General features: G+C 38.8%; 1 protein-coding gene across 18 annotated transcripts in view; it reads left to right on the top strand.

Moving 5' to 3' along the window:
• Nucleotides 1-18,832, top strand: part of INPP4A (inositol polyphosphate-4-phosphatase type I A) — a 114,299-nt gene that overhangs the window by 60,469 nt on the left and 34,998 nt on the right. For 10 of the 18 annotated variants that reach the window (XM_048961500.1, XM_048961510.1, XM_048961560.1 and 7 more), the window contains exons 3-11: nucleotides 5,403-5,466; nucleotides 6,792-7,007; nucleotides 7,835-7,879; nucleotides 9,086-9,204; nucleotides 9,313-9,429; nucleotides 12,000-12,079; nucleotides 14,134-14,245; nucleotides 15,163-15,253; nucleotides 15,925-16,072. In XM_048961500.1, coding sequence (XP_048817457.1) covers nucleotides 6,902-7,007; nucleotides 7,835-7,879; nucleotides 9,086-9,204; nucleotides 9,313-9,429; nucleotides 12,000-12,079; nucleotides 14,134-14,245; nucleotides 15,163-15,253; nucleotides 15,925-16,072 — 818 coding nt within the window. In that variant the 5' untranslated portion in view covers nucleotides 5,403-5,466; nucleotides 6,792-6,901. Of the gene's footprint in view, nucleotides 1-5,402; nucleotides 5,467-6,791; nucleotides 7,008-7,834; nucleotides 7,880-9,085; nucleotides 9,205-9,312; nucleotides 9,430-11,999; nucleotides 12,080-14,091; nucleotides 14,246-15,162; nucleotides 15,254-15,924; nucleotides 16,073-18,832 lie in introns of all 18 variants that reach the window. The other 8 variants (XM_048961483.1, XM_048961452.1, XM_048961462.1 and 5 more) reach the window with 1 other exon arrangement.

The following is an 18,832-nucleotide window of genomic DNA, read 5'->3' as shown; positions in this document are numbered from 1 at the left end:
GTCTTAGAGGGTCGTCTCACTGCTAACCCACAGGGTAGTGAAAAAGAATTGCTATCACTGTGGCAGCTGTTCCAGCGAGGTGTTGAAGTGAGAACTGTGGTGGGAAGTGCAGCCTATTGCTGGAGCGTGTGGAGCTGGGGTGGTTATGCGTTCAAGCTGCCAGCATCCCACCACTTGGAAGAAGGAGTTGTTTATGTGACTGCAGAAACAAATCCAGGGTAGAGCCTTGCAGTCAGCATCCTGGCCTCTCCCACACCAATTTGGGAAGATTGGGGTAAACAAGCAAATCATTTCGTTCTTCAGGAAAAATAAATGAAAGCAGCACAAAGGAAATAGGTATCTAGAAGCAAACAAGAATTATCTCATTAGAAAAAGCATACAAAATTGTTGCCATTAATTATTGTCTAGGAATGCACAATATAAGAAAAAATATGTATCAGAAATACACACACAAACCACAGTTTAGAAGTACAGAACAAACGTTGATGGAGAGTTGTGCATCAATGGATTTGTGTTAGTCACTTCAGTCTCCAGTTTTGCTATGCTGCATCAATCCTGATAATAACCTTGTGGACTGTGACTCCCACACGAAAATTTATTTCACATTTTCTAAATACATGATGCTGTGTCATGTCCTGTATCAATTAATTATGTCATATTGAAAATAAGAGAAATAATTCACAGATTTCTGGTTTGCTCCCTGCTGCTGCTATGTATTTTTAATTTATATAGATGTTTCAAACAGTGAGTTAGAAATCACAGCGTATCAGAGAAATGCTGCATAAAAATTAGGAGTGCTTGGGAGATTTCCTGCGTGCTTGTGACCTTGTGGGTGAAGTATTTTTGTCTAACTAGGAGAAAGTAATGTAAGGAAAGTGAACTGACATTTAGTCTGTGACCCCAGACACAGTCCTGTTGCACAGATGAAGCTCAATGTAACCCAGTGGTTTCAAAGCAGAATGTCAGATCTGATTACCCAGATAGAGAACAATGCTAAATGTAGTTCATCTTGTGATTCCCAATTGTTTCAACCAGAATAAACTGGTTTTAAGTAGTGCTACATCAGTCTGGGAAGGGGTTAAGTGTTATAGATAGGTGGCTTAAGTGTTATAGATAGGGACAAAAAGTCCCTAGACTTTTTGTTGCAAGCAAAGTTTTATTAAAACTTCTGATTGCACGTGCAGCTTCAGTGCTTTTATTCCTCCATGTTTTCTGTCCTACGGTTTCTCACTGCCTGTACGGTGGGAGATATTTCACTGGCACCCATAATGTCAGAGAAGAGAGCTTTCCATCTTTAATCAACAGCAGGAGCGAGTCTTCAGCACATGTTAAGATGCTTCTAGCTAACTTCCACTTCTGGTCATAATCTGCTGGGGTTTTTTGTTGCTTGTTTTTCTGCTGTTCTTCCCTTCTCCCCCTGCAGCAGGAGGAGCTCAGAGCAGTTATGCTGTTTAGAGGGCAGTTAGAGCAAAGCGGTTTCTATACCCGGAGCATCATGGTTGTGATGAAAGACAGCTTTAGAAGCTGGAGGCTTTAGGAGGATGTCCAAAGGAGCGTTAAGTCAGAATTATGTTTTGCAGTCCAAATTCCTCAGTGGCAATTATATTGTTCCTTGTTCTCTTGGGTCTGTGTGGGTAGTGTGTTCCAGCTGATGCAGAAAGAAGTCTTCCCATGTGCAAGAAAATTTACAATAACATATCTTGTGTATTTCTTGTGAAAAGCATAAAAATTTTGAGAAAAGTATCTGTAAGCTGCTACAATTTCTGCTGGCAAAACAGTGGAGAAAGCCAAGGGAGCTGGACTTCAGACTGCTGTGTAGCAAGGCTCATCGTTTCTGTGGCATTGTGGTGTGCTCACCATGACAAAAGCTCTTCTGCAAAATGAAACAGAGCTGAGCTTTTTCTTTTTTGGTTAGCAAACCTGTGTGTTACACTTAATACTCACTTTCACATGTGGGTGTGCATAATTTGATGCTCATGGAAGGGAGTACTGAAGAAATAGAAGTGTTGTGATCATGTGTGAAATTAAAACATTACCTCATTATGTTAAGAAGAATGCTGGTTGTATTTTAGTTGTGGATATAGACAGTCATAATTTCCAAAAAGAAATGAGTGGCCTAAATTATACTTTTTTGTTAAGAGTATGCAAATATGTTTTAGAGAGAAAATTAGGTTTTGAGATTAATTGAGTTTGCTGAAGCTTCTCACTTCATAGTAGACTTTCACAGAAGGATTGAGAATAAAGAGTGTGACTTAGGTTTGTGCATAAGTAGGTGTGAGAGGGTGGAAAGGAAAGAGAAAGCAAGCTATTTCCTGCTGCTAAAATGGCTTTTTATCTAAATATCACTGAAAGGTCACCTTTGGGGATTTGCATGCTGCACAGATGCATTCCTTGTAACTTGCTGAGGTCATGCCCTTGATCAGAGTTCTGAGGAGGGCATCAGAAGGGCACAGGAGATGGTTCAGGGCAAACTTTTTGCCTATTCTTGATGATTAAGTTTCTAATCAATGGGAGAAGGAAAAATTGAATCATCTGATGAGGGGAACCTAGATTTAAAGGGCAGGCTGAGAGGGAGGACTTCTTTGTGGAGGTGACTGACTAGTGCACCTGCTGAGTATATTCTTGATGGGGGAAGTAATTTCAGTGAGAAACAAAGATCCTGTGGATGCTGGCACCACTTGCTTTCTTTTACCCTCCCAGGTGGCATGTTTACCATGATGTTCAGAGTCAGGGAGCTAGTGAGGGGAAGTGAAACTGGTGTTAACCCATGGATCTGCAGTCAGTATTGAAAGTTTTTATTTGGTCACCAGCAGTGACTGGAGTTTTTGAAACTCTTGAGAAGCTGCTCCTTAGGACAAATAAATGAGACATAATTGATTTACGTCTGCATCTACATTAGCAGTTCGTTTCCTATTAGGAGTGCATTTCTGAAGTGAATCTTAGTTGTCTCTGTTGCTGCATTTTTGTTCATAACTTGTAGCATGTGAATAGTGCTTCCTTTGCCTAAAACTGTTGGAGGGAGCACACTGCACATGCTTTTAGTGAGATGTTATGCAAGAGTACAGTTGGCTAGAGGTGCCCCTTCAGTGTTTAAAAAATAAAACAACAGTTTGTTAAGTGCCCCATAGCTAGTTTTTAACTCCATCTTGGACATGATGATAATCAGCAAGATTGATCTCCAGGCATTTTTTCAAAGCATTAAATGAGCTGTTAAACTTTCTCTGTTATATTCTTTATCTAGATGTATCAATAACATTTAGAGTCGAACTCTTTCATTTTCTGTTTTGGCTTACCTCTGTACCCTATCTGGTGCTATAAACCAAGAGCAGTGTGACTGTAGAAGAGCATATTGTCAAAGTAGATTTTGAATGTAGTGGAAGTAGCTTTTTTCTCCTGCTTCTTAATGTATAAGTTGGGAAAATCCCATTTCTTACAGATGTGTGATGAATGAATGTAAAAAAAAAAATAATTGTTAGGGTAAAAGGAGCCATGATCTCAGCTGACTTGTTTGGTTCTAAGGATGTGATAAGAGAGTTTTTTCAAAAAAGGAACAGATGAAGCCCCTTGCCAGAACTAGCCCCTTAGCAATTAGACTATCATCTTGTACTTGTGCAAATCAATCAAGAAGGGATGATTTTGCTTCCCAGAAAAGAATATCGCTTATGTTTGACACCTCTCAAGCAGTCAGTAAGACCAAATGTTTGAAAGTATCCAGTCCACAGGATGTGGGGCCTTGCAGCTGAGCAGAGTGGTATTGGCGTCTCATCACCAGTAGCCAAGATTGAAAGTAGTGTGCCAGAAGTGTCCTGGGTGAAGATCGTTTCTTCTGGTCATACGCATTTGTGCAAAAGTTAAAGGCGAAGTCAATATTCACATGACCGTAGGGAGGCTCGGTTAAAAGCCTTTTCTGCACAATGGAAATAACAGTTTCTGGTACTGGAGTCAGCAACAGCTTTTCACACTTCCATTGAAGCTGAAGTTTAAAACTGCTTGCAGTGAATGCAAAGCAAAACAACACATGCTGTCAGCATCCCCCATTTGCAGCATGAATAAGGGCAAAGTCAAAGGTTATGTGTAGATGCATTATGCCATGTTTAAGATGGAATTTGCCTGTATGTGATGATTGAATGATATCACCCTTTGGTGGAGTCTTCCAGACTCCAAAGAGTAGTATCTATCATAGCTACCATCTCAGGAAACTGTCATCTGTGTTTGTGATACCTTAAATTTGGAAGAAATCTTGCCTCCATTGATTTTATATTAAGAACATAATCATGAAATTGTATGAATTGAGTTGACTGTAATTCAAGAGCACCTATTATTTGGATCTGTCAGTCCATACAGTGACTGGAAATCATCTATGCCTGGGTTAGCACAACGGTGGAAGGGATTCATTTTGCCCAGGTGCAGCATCAGACCTAAACAAGTCATCCAAATTCGTTTTAAAATGAGAATGAGAGCTATCTCTGTGGGGTGATTCATCCCACCTACCCAGGAAAATGGTGAATCATCCTCTGGAAGTGTATATGTGTCATCGCTGACTACACATAGAACCTGGGCAACGAGGTGAGATCAAATACCTGCCTCCTACGCAGATTAAGTTAGGTGAGATAAAACCCTTCCCACAAGTGCTCTTAAGCAATCTTGGGTTATTGATATGGCTGGCAATGAAATCTAAATCTCAAACTAGACTACCTTGTCTCTTTCGTTGTGGTATGTCATACATGTGAGGTCTTGAAAGATTTATCCTATTAATGTAAATGTACTTGAATTAGATTATTCCAGTAGCAAATTCAAATCATCAGTTAGCCTGCAGTATATATTTGTAAGTAATTCACTTTTCCCGTACACTTATTGCTAGCAGTTCATAGAAGCCTACCTCACACTGTAATTTCACCCAATGGAAAAGCAGCCCTACATCCTGGTCTTTTGAATTTCTATGCTTTTGACTATTTTGCACAATCTGTCCTCGTGATGATGGAAATTTGGAAGTTTAGCAGTAGCAAAGCAAGTATAGTAACAAGTATTGTCTCATTCTCAACAAATCACATACATTCGAGCTGTTTTTACTTATGTTTCTTATATGCATTCCACCACTCACCAAATACTGACCTGAAGTCTGTCCTTTGCCAGCATAAGCTTTTTTTTTCTTTGTGTTCCCACTCTCACTGGTTATTTTTGTGACTATAAGACTATTAAGACTGTAAGACTGTAAGAATCTGACTGTATCAGATTCATTAGAGGATGATGCTCTTCTGTATTTGCCAGTATTGTTGCTCTTAGTTTTCAGTAAACATGCTAGTCATCAGAACTGGAATATTTAGATAATGGTAATTTTCTGTTGACAATGATTTACACTGTATGAAAGATTGTTTATTCATTCTGACTATTTTGTTTTTTAGGAGTGGACTTAATCAATGTTATAACATGCAAAATCCATCCACACATGAGGAAAAGAGCCCTCTTGTAAGTATGGTAAATATAAGCTATTGCTGTTAGGGATGTATCATCAGGTGATTAATCAATAATGCAACTGGAAAGAATACCTGAGGACTTAGTATAATACTTTTCCAAGTCTCAGTAGTATATAGATAGAAATCACTTCAGGAAAAAAAGTGTTTTCCTCCTCTTCGAACTTCTCAAAGATTGAGCCTTTTTAAGGATGTCATCATCTATAGAGATTCTGGCTAAAAAAATCAGACTCTTATACCTAACTGCTGTTTGACTGTAACTATAAGAGCATAGCAATTATTCTCCAATAAGGTATTTATCGGATTTAGGGGAAGGGGCTGTGGCATCCTGCCTGAATCTCTGCCAGCACGTTTTATAGCTGTCATTTCATTAGGTGCTTAGGTTTAAAGAACTTACAAGTCATTAAATATCAAATTACATAAAGAACAAATCAAAGAAGAGCTGTTGCTGAAAGAAAGAAAATAAAATAGAAGAATAGAAGGACTTTGGAACTGGCAAGGAGCTCTGATGGAAGTTATATTTGACCAGATCTTAGGATGTTCGGTGCTAAACCAGAAATACCAATGATTCTCTAGCTACTTTACCACTTAAACACTGAAAGAAAAAGAAAAAAGAACTTTTTTGCTATGAGTGATCAAACTCTGAAACAAACAAGTTACCCAGAGAGGGTATGGAATCACCTGAAACACTGGAGAAAAGCATGGATGCTGCTGCTTGCTACATCAGCAGTCATCCTCTTTTGCTTTTTCTTTATATCACCATCCTGGAATGTCAGCCTCACTCTGGCCTTGGAAGGTTTTATTTGTAGTTTTCAGTATCCCTCTCTCATGGCTGTAGGACCTAGAAAAAGACAGTTTGCTGACACTAACAACACTTCCTGCCCTTTTGTTCCATGTTCTGCCGAGGCATTGTCCCTTTGTCCTAATCCCTTGTCCTACCTCTGCAGACAGCAGGGGCCCCGTCTGATGAATTTACTTATGTTTCCCGGGGATTATGAAAACCAGGAAACTTCATTAAGGATGATTTAATAACTTAGACAAAGGAGAAGAGCAGCTGGTCTGTTAACGAGTCTCTCAACCCCCATTCTCTGACAGAGGAGCCTTTCTTACGGGTGGTGCAGTCTTCAACAGTTTGCAGTAAAATGCTCCAGATATATGATTTATACATATTGAGTTATAGAGCATTGGGTCTGCCTTGAGCTCTTCTTTTGGATGACTTGAGGCAGTCTTATGGCTGTTAAGTTTGCTGCTGTTAAGAGGAGCAGTAACTAATAGTAGCCTAATATCCTAGTGTATGTTTTTGCTCTCTTTATTGCTTAGTGTGGTAATGTTAGAGGAATAGCAATTGGAGACAACCTGCTGCACTCTCCTGCTCTGTAAAACAAACATCAGTAAAGCCAAGCAGCAAGAAAAGGCTTCTTCATGACAAAATGACAGCAAGAGAACACAGTCCCCGCCATGGTGCAAAATCCCGCACCGTGCAACGGGCCTCCACCATTGATGTCACCTCAGACATGCTAGGCCTTTCTTTAGCAGGTAAGTACTTTCATGTCAGCTATTGTTTATTGCCCTTTCAGAATATACCTTCTACTAACATTACTGTTTTGGGTTTTTTTGTTTCCATTGCTAGATTTAGGTGTGCATGGAGTGAACGGGAAAAAGGAATTGTATTGAAAATATAAGCTTAAAATTGCCATTTTTAAAACAGACAAAGTACTAAAATTGAATAGGGAAGGAAAAAAAACCCTCTAGATTTTGTATAGTTATGTTTATCAGTAGAAGATAAGAGAGGGGAAAAAAAACAAAAAAATGTCAAGGTTATCTAGGAAGAGTCTTGGCAACTCCCTAGTTTGACACTGTATACAATTTTCAAGAGAGTTTAGGAAATTGAAATTTACCTCCATTTTTTTTATGTTGAGTAAATTAGCACTGTAATCCCTGGGGACTTCATTTGATTAGTGAGAGAGGCAGGTATTTTCCAGCTTCTCCTTGTTCACTGATCACAGAGGAGATACATCTGATTTAATAATTTGGAGCTAATAGTGGCTCAGACGCTAAATGACTGTAATCCTCTTGTTTTCCACTGAGATTTAGTATTTTGTATTTTCATGTTCTATATAATCTTGCCTGGTTTTGCATATTTTAGTCATTGTCTGAACATTTTTTGTTGAATTAGATAATCTCAATATTTAAAATCATTTTTAAGAACCGAAGATTACCTAATGAATATATTAAATATTCATGGCTGATTAAATGAAAAAGGTTAATGTTTTCTATCAAATTTCATTTCTTCCTCTGTAACCATAACTTCTGGGACAGGTTCAAAACAGTGCTTCACTAATTTTGTGTTTTCTGGTTTATAGGGAATATTCAAGATCCAGATGAGCCGATTTTAGAGTTCAGTTTAGGTGGGTTTAGTGTTTTTTTTTTTATCTTTGTGAAAATACTGTGAAACAGTCTTCTGTCTCAATGTACCAACAGTATGTCTTCAAGCAAACTGAGCATTAGGTGGAAATACCATTTTAAGATGGAGTATTTTCTAGAAGTTACCAACTATTACCAATACCTTCTTTCCTGGGGTCTTTGCTGTCATGTGATAACATGAGATTCATCAGTGACCTAATTTCAGAGGTGCTTAAATAAGGGCAAGATACTTGTGTGTTGGTTTGCCTCGCTTGAAGAATAAGTGAGAAACATTTTCCTCATTAAAATTCTATCCACATTTTTAACTGCAGCATGATTTTCTTGGCCTGATTGTGCTTGGATGTTTGGAAGTTTTTGCTCTTACCAATATGTTTGAAATGAAAATTAAAAGATATATATATATATACCTCAGATGTGTGTAATTGTGTTATGGATAGTAATCTTAACTAGAATATCTCAGAACTGAGTAAGATGTTTTAAATATTTTTCAGATGAATTAGAAACTACCCAGAGCTTCAAAGCTGTTCAGTGTACATTTAAACTCAAAATTAACTTGCAAATTTAGCTGAAGCAGAACTGAACCAGCTGCATCCAAGTAGATAGAATTTAGCTCTGAATTTCAACGTAGTTGTGCAGAGTCTCTGAATGGAAATTTTGGTAGTTGTTTCCTAGTCACTGTAGTCCCTTCCCAGCAATTAATATCTCAAAATCATGGTAGAGGACAGAAATTGTTGTTCTTTTGCAATTGCAAGCTACTTCTATGCATAGTAATGCTACTTGATCAACATTCAAGGACAGCATCCATGGCAAAACACTATTTGGTAATGGGTTTAATGGAGCGTAACTTCAGATCAAATGCAGCCATGGTCATGATATTCCCTGTGGAACATCTCTGCATGTAGGCTGTTCTAATGAGCTGTGCCAGAGGGATGGATGTGCAAGTGTTAGAGGAGAACAACTTTAAATTACGGTTTTCCGGCTTGAAGTGAGAGTGATCTGATTTTATGTTCACTCTTTGCTTGCACAGAGGTGAGAGATGTCTGCCTTTATAGTGTGTTGGTAGACTGAATGCTAGGCTCTTTATGGCTTTATTGCTCAAGGTCTATTACATGCTTCAAAAAGTGTAAAGTCTTACAGCAGCATGAAAAAGACTATGAATCTAAATGTGTTTTTCTGTTATGTCCTTAAAGCTTGCAGCGAGCTGCTAACGCCATCACTAGATCGAAAACCAAATAGTTTTGTAGCGGTGAGTGTGACTACACCTCCTCAGGCATTCTGGACGAAGCATGCACAGACAGAAATTATTGAGGTAAGTGGTAAGGTATTAAATTAAAAATGGAAGCTAACGCAAGAAGCATTACCTCCTAATAAATACCACCTCGCGTTATTTTCTGCCTTTTTTTGTTTATTATTACAGGGAACAAGTAATCCTATCTTCCTAAGCAGCATTGCCTTTTTCCAAGACTCTCTTATCAATCAAATGACACAAATCAAACTCTCCGTGTACGACGTTAAAGATAGATCTCAGGGAACAGTAAGTATTCTTCATTTTGTTGCCTGCCCAGTGAGTGTGGAGCAAGCAAATGAGAAGCGATGAGATAAAACTAGCGAGCTTTGTGGCAGAAAGAAAGAGGTAGCAGCATTTATCCTAAAGAAAATAAGATGGACAGGAGAGGAGGAATGAATACTGCTGGATGGACTGAACAGAGTGGGGAATGTTGCTGTGGGGACTGCTCCAAAAGTAATGCATCCTATTTTACTGTATTGACCCACAATGTCAGTGGTGAAAGTTGGTGGTGTGGCAGAGGTTGAACTTTCCCAGCAATATTCCTTTACGTTTTGTTGCTGTGCAACAGATGGCAGCAGAGGGACAGTCTGACAGAATGGCGTCTGACACTGAACTGTGTATGAAGCAAAGGTGTGTTGTTGAATTCCTTCATGTGGAAAAAATGGCACGTATTGACATTTGACACTTGCTGAGTGTGGATGGTGACCAAACAGTGGATATGAGCACAGTGAGGTAGTGGGTGGTGAATTTCAGCAGCGGCAGCGGTGACAGTGGCTCACCTTTCCTGGTGTGGGTTTTTATGAGCACAGCGTGCAGGCTCTTGTTCATTGCTGGTGAAAGTGCATAGCTAATAGTAGTGACTGTGTTGGATGAGAATGTTTTGTAGCTGGGAATTCGCTCAATAGAGTAATGTTATTGTGCTCTTTGTATCTATTGTAGTTTCCATGGAAATAAAAAAGAGGCATTACTTTCAGAGCATCTTATGTGATTTTCTCAAATAAGTCTTGTCTGCAGCAAGATTGCCCTTAACTTAGTTATAGTCATTTTCTTCTGGAAGATGGCAATACAGATAACAGAAGCAAAAAAACATTCTAGGGAAGAATATTTTTGCTTTGCTCTTAATAATTCCCTTGCCCTTATCTTTTAGTCATTCTGTTCAGAAGTAAGATTTGCTGCCTTATAGGAAAAAATATCCAAAATATCCAAGCCAGCTCTCCCTTGTAATTGCTTGGGTCAGTTGGCATTTCAGGTCATTTATGCTCAGGCAGTTGCCCAAAATACTAATTCAGGCTCAATGTCTTGCTTTCTCATGCTTTCTCAGAAGCAGCAGGGCTGTCCTCCTCTGTATTGTACTTCATGGGGAGGATCTGAGTTAAAAAAGAGTACCTCCTGAAGAGGTGCATTTGTTGCGAGGAGCAAAGTTTGGATCAAGGAGGGACTAAGTAGTGCTGACCTAGTCAATCTGAGTTCCATTCAGTCATTGCTTTCGGTGTTCCTGTATCACAGTGACTAAACTTGTATGTTTTGTGATGCTTTCTCTTAAATCTTAGGGAAAGAAAAGAGCTTATTGTCCACAAGTGGAAAAATGATTTATAATAAATTACACGTAAACTCCTTACGTTTCAAAAGTTTTTTACTTGTTATATATGCACATTATGAAATTAGAAGTAATTTAGGACTAGAGGGAATGGCCTCAAACTGCACCAGGCTGGACGTAAGGAAATACTACTTCTCTGAAAGAGTGGTCAGGCACTGGAATGGGCTGCCCAGGGAGGTGGTGGAGTCACCGACCCTGGAGGTATTCAAGAAATATTTAGACCATGTGTTTAGAGACACGGTTTAGTGAGAACTATTGGTGATAGGCAGATGGTTGGAATGGATGATCTTGTAGGTCTTTTATAACGTTGTTGATTCTATGATTCTATGATTTTTGTCTTCTTGCTTTCATGGAATCATAGAATGGTTTGGGTTGGAAGGAACCTCAAAGCCTACCCAGCTCTAAGCCCCTGCTGAGGGCAGGGCTCATGCTGCCTGGGGCCTCATCCAGCCTGGCCTTGAGTGCTTCTAGGAATGGAGCACCCACAGCTTCTCTGAGCAGTCTCTGTGCCAGGGCCTTACTACCCATTGGGTGAAAAATTTCCTCCTAATATCTAATTTAAATCTCCCCTCTTTCAGTTTAAAACCATTTCCCCTTGTTCTATCACTCATGTAAAAGGTCACTCTCCCTTCTGTTTGTAAGTATTGGAAGGCTTCTATGAGGTCTCATAGAGCCTACTCTTCTCCAGGCTGAACAAACCCAGCTCCCTCAGCTGTTCTTCTTAGAGAGGTATTCCAGCCCTCTCATTACTTTTGTGGCCCCTCTCCAACAGCTTCACATTTTTCTTGTGCTGAAGGCACCAGGTTTGGCCTCAGTTCTCCAGATGGGGCCTCACGAGGGCAGAGCAGAGGGGAACAATCCCCTCCCTCTCCCTACTGGCCATCCCTCTGTTGATGCAAGCCAGGATACAGTTGGCCTTCTGAACTGCAAGTGCACACTGCTGGTCCATGACCAGCTTTCTGTCCACAAGGAGCTTCAACTCCTTCTCCTGAGAGAAGGAGCTGCTCTCAATAGGTTCTTCTCCCAGTCTGTACACATATCTGGGGATTACCCTGACCCAAGTGCAACACCTTGCATTTGACCTCATTGAATCTCAAAGACATTTCTGCCTAGTAATTTTATTTTGCACTTCAGTGCTGTGGACAAAGGCTTTGTTTGTTGCAAAGTAAATAATAACAAAGTAAGTAATAAACAGCTCTGCTAATCATCTTCTTTCCAGATGTATCTGTTGGGTTCTGGGATGTTCACTGTAAAAGAACTTCTACAAGAGAAGAATCACAGGTTGCACTTAACACTAAGGTTTGTAATGTTTTTCTCTGTTTAGAAATTATCACTTTTAAACGTGATTAAGATGTAGTGTAAGTTGTCTGTGAGACAGGATGAAAACTTTGTTTTTATTTTCTTCTTTTTTAAGTTGTAGGCTACTACTAAGGAAAAAAAAAGGATTTTGTGTTGCATGATAGTTAAAACTTGTGGAACGAGACCTTTTCGAATATGATGAATTGTGTTAGATATTGTCTCTAAAAATATTATTAAAATCTATCTAACAATATTATTAAGGCCAGTTTCATTTTTTTTCACTTTGTCCTACCAGCTCAGCATATGTATGTGCTTTATTTTTCTCATGTTATTAATATTGGAAGCTTTTGTGGAAAGAGCATCTCTCAGGAGGGAGTGAAAAAAAGAGAGTGGGAGTCTGAAAACTGATCCAAAAGGGAATATGTGAAATCCAGTGTGCAATGAAGTGGAGACTTGGAGAAGAATGAGGACAGCAGAATGACATTGAGAGTTATGATGTGTAAAAGTGGATTGTAGTAATGCGTATTAAAAGCAGAACAGGAATCCTTGTCACAGAAGACAAGGAAAAATCATCAAGAAGCATCATAGGAGAGACTGAAGAAGACAGCACTTGCAGTGTAAACATTATCAGCACTAGAATTACTTAACCCGGACACAGCTAACCAAAACATGAGCGTGAACAAAGTTGTTTATGCTAAGAGGAGAGATGAATAAAGTTCAGGGCTTTTTCTGCAATGTGTTGTAAAAAAAAAAAACAAAAACAAACAAACAAAAAAACCTAGCATAATTTAACAGGGGGAGCAGATGAAGGAAGTGATTGAGAATACCAGATACCAGGGGTATAATGAGTGAAATAGTTTAATTTATCGTAAGTGTGAAGATAAGGGTGAAAAAGAGGAAGAACGTGAGGGTAGCAGTTTCATGTTTGTGTGATAAATGTGGCTGTTTTTTAGATTTATTGTTTTGTGACAGAGTTGAAAATGGGCTTTCATAACTGCTTGTTTTGATATCAGATGTATTCTTACTATAACAGTCTGTGATGCATACAAGTCTTTCAGTTGTTGCATTATTCTTCAGATGTATTAGCTGAATGCTAAGTAGTGTCTGTAAACACACTGGAGTTGGATATTTAGACCTTTTACTGTAGTCTTGTATGTTTATTTAGTTTGCCACTCCAGTGTTGTCTTTTCCAGGGATTTATTGTTATTGTTATTATTTATCTTGGTTTTCGCAGTGTATTTTAAAACATAAACAATCTTAATATACCATTCAGAATCTATCTTCAATTGATAGTATAGATCTTTGCCAAAATTATTCTGTGTCATGGGACACGAGACAGCAGAAATGGCAGCAGTGGTACAACTGGTCCTGTTCTTGTTTTGTTTTGTTTTGTTTTGTTTTCGAGAACCAGCAAGGTTAGAACTTTTGCTATACTGTATTCTCATACTCCCTCCCACTCTCCATCCCTTCCTCCTCCTCAGACATGTGTTCATATGGACTCAACATCCATCCCCACCAGCAAGATTGCTGCTGACCTGGAAGGGTCAGGAACAAAGTTGTATCAGTTCTTGCTGTGCAGCTGCTCAGATGCTAGTGACCAAGGTCCCTGGGTGTTCTTGGCACTTGCTTCTGTGCACCTCTCTGATGCCTGGAATTATCTCCCACTTCCATGTTCCTTCTTCCATTGAGGATCTTCACATTGTTGACCAGCTAGCAGTGCTGTGCCTGATGCGCTCCAGGATGTTCACAATATATATATATTTTTTTTTTCACTATGACAAACTAATTCCTCCTTCTAGTTTTACAGAAGTATTGAGGCACACACATAGTTTTAGATTGTCTTCTATTAGGAGATCTGTACAATATATCCCTGAGCAACGAGGACAGCATTTTCTTATTTGTTTTGTATTTGTAAGATCATGTAAAATTAAGTTGCAAAGATTCCTATTGAAAATGTTTATGAAATTCAAAGATTAATAGTCTTTTATAAGTGTTCCCTTGTTGATAAACAGGTCCACCTCCAAAAAAATTTCAACGCAGAGTATTTGTTGCAGGTCTGCTGAAAGTGACCGTGTAGGTAACATTACAGTTATTGGATGGCAAATGGAGGAAAAAACTGACCAAAGGCCTCCAGTGACAAGGTCACCTGATACAATTAATGGAAGGGTGAGTATAACCATTATAGCAGCTTCAGAAACATACAGATTTATTGCCTGCATTGAAATAAACTGTGTTGAGATCTGCTGTCAACTTTCCTGTCCATTTTGTTATTTATTAGTGTTTTCCAATTTCAAAGTATTGTGAGGAGCAGCCTAATGGAGCTCTTGTTGTTCATATTTGGGGTTAAAATCTTGGGAAAAAATTTAGTTTACAGTGATTGAGCTTTCACTTGTTTATGTGTTTATGGCTTTCATCAGAGTAGGTTTGTAGTACTGTTAGCATACCTACCACATTGGTGAAGTCATAAGCAGTTTCAATTCTGGAACTTTCACAGGCAGCTTTATTTAAAAGAAATACCTTAAAGGATGTTAATTGAACTGTTACTTTAATATTGACATTTTGTGTGATCTGCTCAAAAAAGCTGAGTGCAGGTATAGGGATTTCTCAACCTAGACATATGCTTAAGTCTATAAATGTTGCGTGCAGAAGATACTGGTGATAATTGCAGCCATATCCATGTATCACAGTCACAATGTGTATTAGGATCAGTTTGTATCAGGTTGAACCTGTAATGGGCATAAATTGGAGTATATATTGCTGGAGCAGCTTTGAAGATTGTGAGGTACAATAACTGTGAGGTACAATAACATGAAGTAATTGAAGGACTGGATAAAATTTACTACGACGTTTTGAACTGTGTAGTAGAATTAAATAAGAGTGCTTGAACTGGAGTGTTTAAGTGGATTTATTATTTCAACCAATGATAGATTTTGTCCACAGAAAATGTACGTGTAATATTTTTTTAAACATAGATTTTAAATATACTTTGTGTTGAGTGTTCCCATCAAGTCTGTCTAGAAGGGTCATCACTGCATGTTACCCTGGCACTGAGTTTTTCTTTTTTTCTTTCTTTTTTTTTTTAGACTGTGTTACCAGTTGATGAAAGTTTAACAGAATCTTTAGGAATCAGATCCAAATATGCTTCATTACGGAAGGATGCACTACTGAAATCTGGTAAGCAGTGGGCTGTAACAAGTAGGATTTCAGTGTCTGTAAAAGCTAAGCTTCTTGCTCTCTGCTTTTAGCCCAAGGCATTTAAGCAGATGTTTTGCTGGAATGGGAACAGGGTACTGACAGAGCAGCCATTTAGGGATTGTGCAAGAACAAATTATTTTATCATCTGCACTATCATTTTGCATAGTAAAAGCAGCAGAAGCAAACTTTCATTACGTTGACTGTGCCATAAAGTTTTCCTTGTAATTTACCATTCATAAGCAGGGTTGGTGTACTTTTTTTGACAGAGGGGAAGAGGAGAATAGAGAAAAACAGTTGTTTAAAAGATTTTTTTTTTCTTGAAGAAAGATGAGTTTTCCAGCAAATGATTGCATGAGAGGAAAATGCACAGTATGTAATAGAAGGATTTCAGAAGTTGAATCTGTGTTGTATTTCCTTAATGGCGTTTTAAATCATTTGGAAGCTTTTCATGTGAGTGTTAGTAGAGGGCTCACTGCAGAACATGCATCCTTGGAAAAGCTAGGCTGATGCCAGATCTGTATATCAGTGTGTTACAGCATGTCAGTGAATGCAATCCACTCACTTAAAGCAAACAAACAAACAAACTGAATAGATCTTGTACACTTTTGTCTTAAACCCTATGCATAAATAACATGGTTTTAATTCCTCAGTGTTTGGTGGTGCCATTTGCCGGATGTACCGTTTCCCCACCACTGATGGAAACCACCTGAGAATCTTGGAGCAAATGGCTGAGAGCGTGCTGTCATTGCACATACCCAGGCAATTTGTGAAGCTTCTTCTAGAAGAAGATGCAGCACGGTGAGCACATGCTGGTTTGCGGAGGCAGTCACACAGCAGGGATGTGGCTGCTACTGAGTTCCCAAGGAATATGTAATATTGTAATATTTTTTTACATACTACATATGTAATATGTAATATTCCTTGGTAACATATGTAATGTAACGGTGTTAAAGCACAGAGGCACTAAAAGAAAAATAAAACAAGCAGCTCCTTGCTGATTGAGCTGTTACAGCAAGCAAGATTTTATGATGTCAGCATGTGGGGGCTGGGCTTCAGTGTGAGATAACATGAGTGTAAAGGTGTGCTGATAGGAGAGAACTGTTGGCAGAATGAACAATTAGGATCATTCTGCTGTCACCTGCACGTAGCAGCTATCTGTTGTTTTTGAAGCATTCGTCACTCTTCAAGGCAGCATACTCATTTATTAGATTTATTTCCCTGCAGTTGTAGGCCATGGTTTGCAGAGGGTCATTAGGAGTGGTTTATGTGTTCTTTAAAAACAAAAACAGAATTTCTTTAGGGATGGTAAAAGAATTTTAATCTTATTTTTGAGTATTTGGCTTTAACTTTAGCTATGTTTGAATGCCCCTTTTAGAGGCCTAATTAAGCCTGACTTTTACTAAAAATAAAGCTATTTAGTGGTCTCAGTGTCCTATATTAACACATTTCTCTCCTTTGGGATACTGTGAAAGAAAATCAATTGTTAATCCATATGAGCAGGCAGAAATAGTCTGCAATGGAGGCAAGTATTTTTTTGTTTTGCAAAACTCATGACTTTTCACAAGAAGATGGCAGTGAGAGCTGTCATCTATGGAAAAAAAATTCTGCATGATGACAGTTTCTAACATCCATGGGGATTTTGTTTGCTGTTTTGTTTTTTAGAAATGTGTACTTGCTAAGCAGTAAGGTCAGTTGTGTTAGGGCCTAAGACTTGTAGGAAAAGAATGATCTATCTTGAATAGCTATCTCGCTACACTTGTGGTGGAGGAGCCTTGGGATGCACCATTACGTGTTTAGGTATGAGTTATTCATTGTTTATTTTATATCTTTGGTTCTCTACAGCTTTCCTCACAATACATTCAGAAGCTTTTATTCATTATGACATACAGCTAAGATAATGTAAACATTTACCAAGCTTACCCATAAGGTGCCATCTGGGATAAATGTGATTTAAGATCTTGAAGATAATAAAAGGAAAATTTAGATGAATGGGGAAAATAGATGTGGCTTGTTGTAAGAATGTGGGCAGTGAAGTTCCTAAAAGCCTTAACCATAGATAGTGACTGCTCAGAGGCCTTGCTAAAGTCATACAGTGATCGATAGATGAATACTGCATACAATTCCAGCTTACTAACAGCCCATGTGATAGCTAATGTGAACTCTGTATTCTCTGAGTTGCGTGGCTGAAAGGTAAATACCTCTTTCGTGTAATCTCCAAGAAAGATTTCTATTGCTCAGTTCAGCTGAGATAAACCACAGTGACATGCAGAATTCTTTTCTGCCAGTGCTTTAATGTTTCTAACTGAACAATTGTTTTTCTTTAAGGTCTGTTACTGTTATGTTAGTGCTGAAGTAGTGCCCTGTTTTGATACAGTGTAGGAAATGGCATATTTGAATACAAACTGTATTCAGATGGATATCTCAGATTTTCCTCCATTTGCTGTGTTGTAGCCCAGAGGAATGCTGAGCAGCTACACAGGCCCAGCTGCTCCTGTCTTAACAATATGGTAACTTGTAAAATGCCTTTGTATTAATTACAGCTGTTGTCTCTTATGTAAAACTGCTCTGGCCCAGAACTCTTTGAAGGGGAACATCTTACCAGGGGGATATTTTGACTACCTACTTGTTTATGACATGCACATCCCCTGCTGTCTTAGCCACATGGAATAAACAAGGAAACAAAGTTTTAAGCTGTGAATTTGCTTTAGGAAGACATGGGCTCAAATGCCTGGTGTGCTTTGAGAAGGGAACTTGACTAGGTAGTCACAGAAACAGTTTACAAGATTAAATAAGAAATGTCTTTTTCCAAATCATTGATACGTACAGTTTACATTGTTGCATGTTGGAAAATCAATCTGAAGCTTTTTTTGGAAGTTTGCCTGGTGTTAATTCAGTCCTACCTACTGTAGAGTAGAAATTATTCTGCCAAATGCTCCTCAAAATATATAAAAACAAATGGTTAAAGCTGTGGGTTAGGGGTATTGAGAATCAGCAGCAAAAAATCTTCTGAATCTTTTTGACAGATGATTGTTCTACATTTTCTTTGGTGATGTTCTGTTGAATTCTCCTAGCCAGGAGCTTTTCTGTTCAGATCGGGGGGTATTCAGTCATTCTGTATTCCACCTAAAGTGAACCTGCAGATTAAGACTTTGTTGGGTGACCTTTTGTCTTTCCAAAACCTTATTGATGCTTTCACTTCTTAAGTCTTCCATGCCTGACCTTAAAAAAACTGTCCTGTAGATGATCTGGCCAGCTGAGATATTAATTGTAGTGTTGGGTGTTGATCTCCCAGCTAAGGTCTCTCACAGTTGTGATTTAGTTAGAGAGCCACCAGAGTTCTGTGGAGTGGATCTTCATAGTCCCAAGTCACCTGACACAATGGCAGTGCCCACCATTTGCAAATCATCAAATTGTCTGAGGGCTTCTGCCCTCAGACAGCTTTGGAAAGCTGTGGAAAGCTTTGGTTTTCACTAAAACCTGGAGTTCTTGGGGTACAGTGTGTTCTGCTTGAAAAGAACATCAATTCCATGGGAGAGGGCTCAACAGCAATGCTTTGGG

This window comes from Lagopus muta, chromosome 1 (genome assembly GCF_023343835.1).
Source record: "Lagopus muta isolate bLagMut1 chromosome 1, bLagMut1 primary, whole genome shotgun sequence".
NCBI classification, from domain to species: domain Eukaryota; kingdom Metazoa; phylum Chordata; class Aves; order Galliformes; family Phasianidae; genus Lagopus; species Lagopus muta.
Note: the sequence above shows the minus strand (reverse complement) of the source record. Positions and strands in the feature narration are given on the sequence as shown.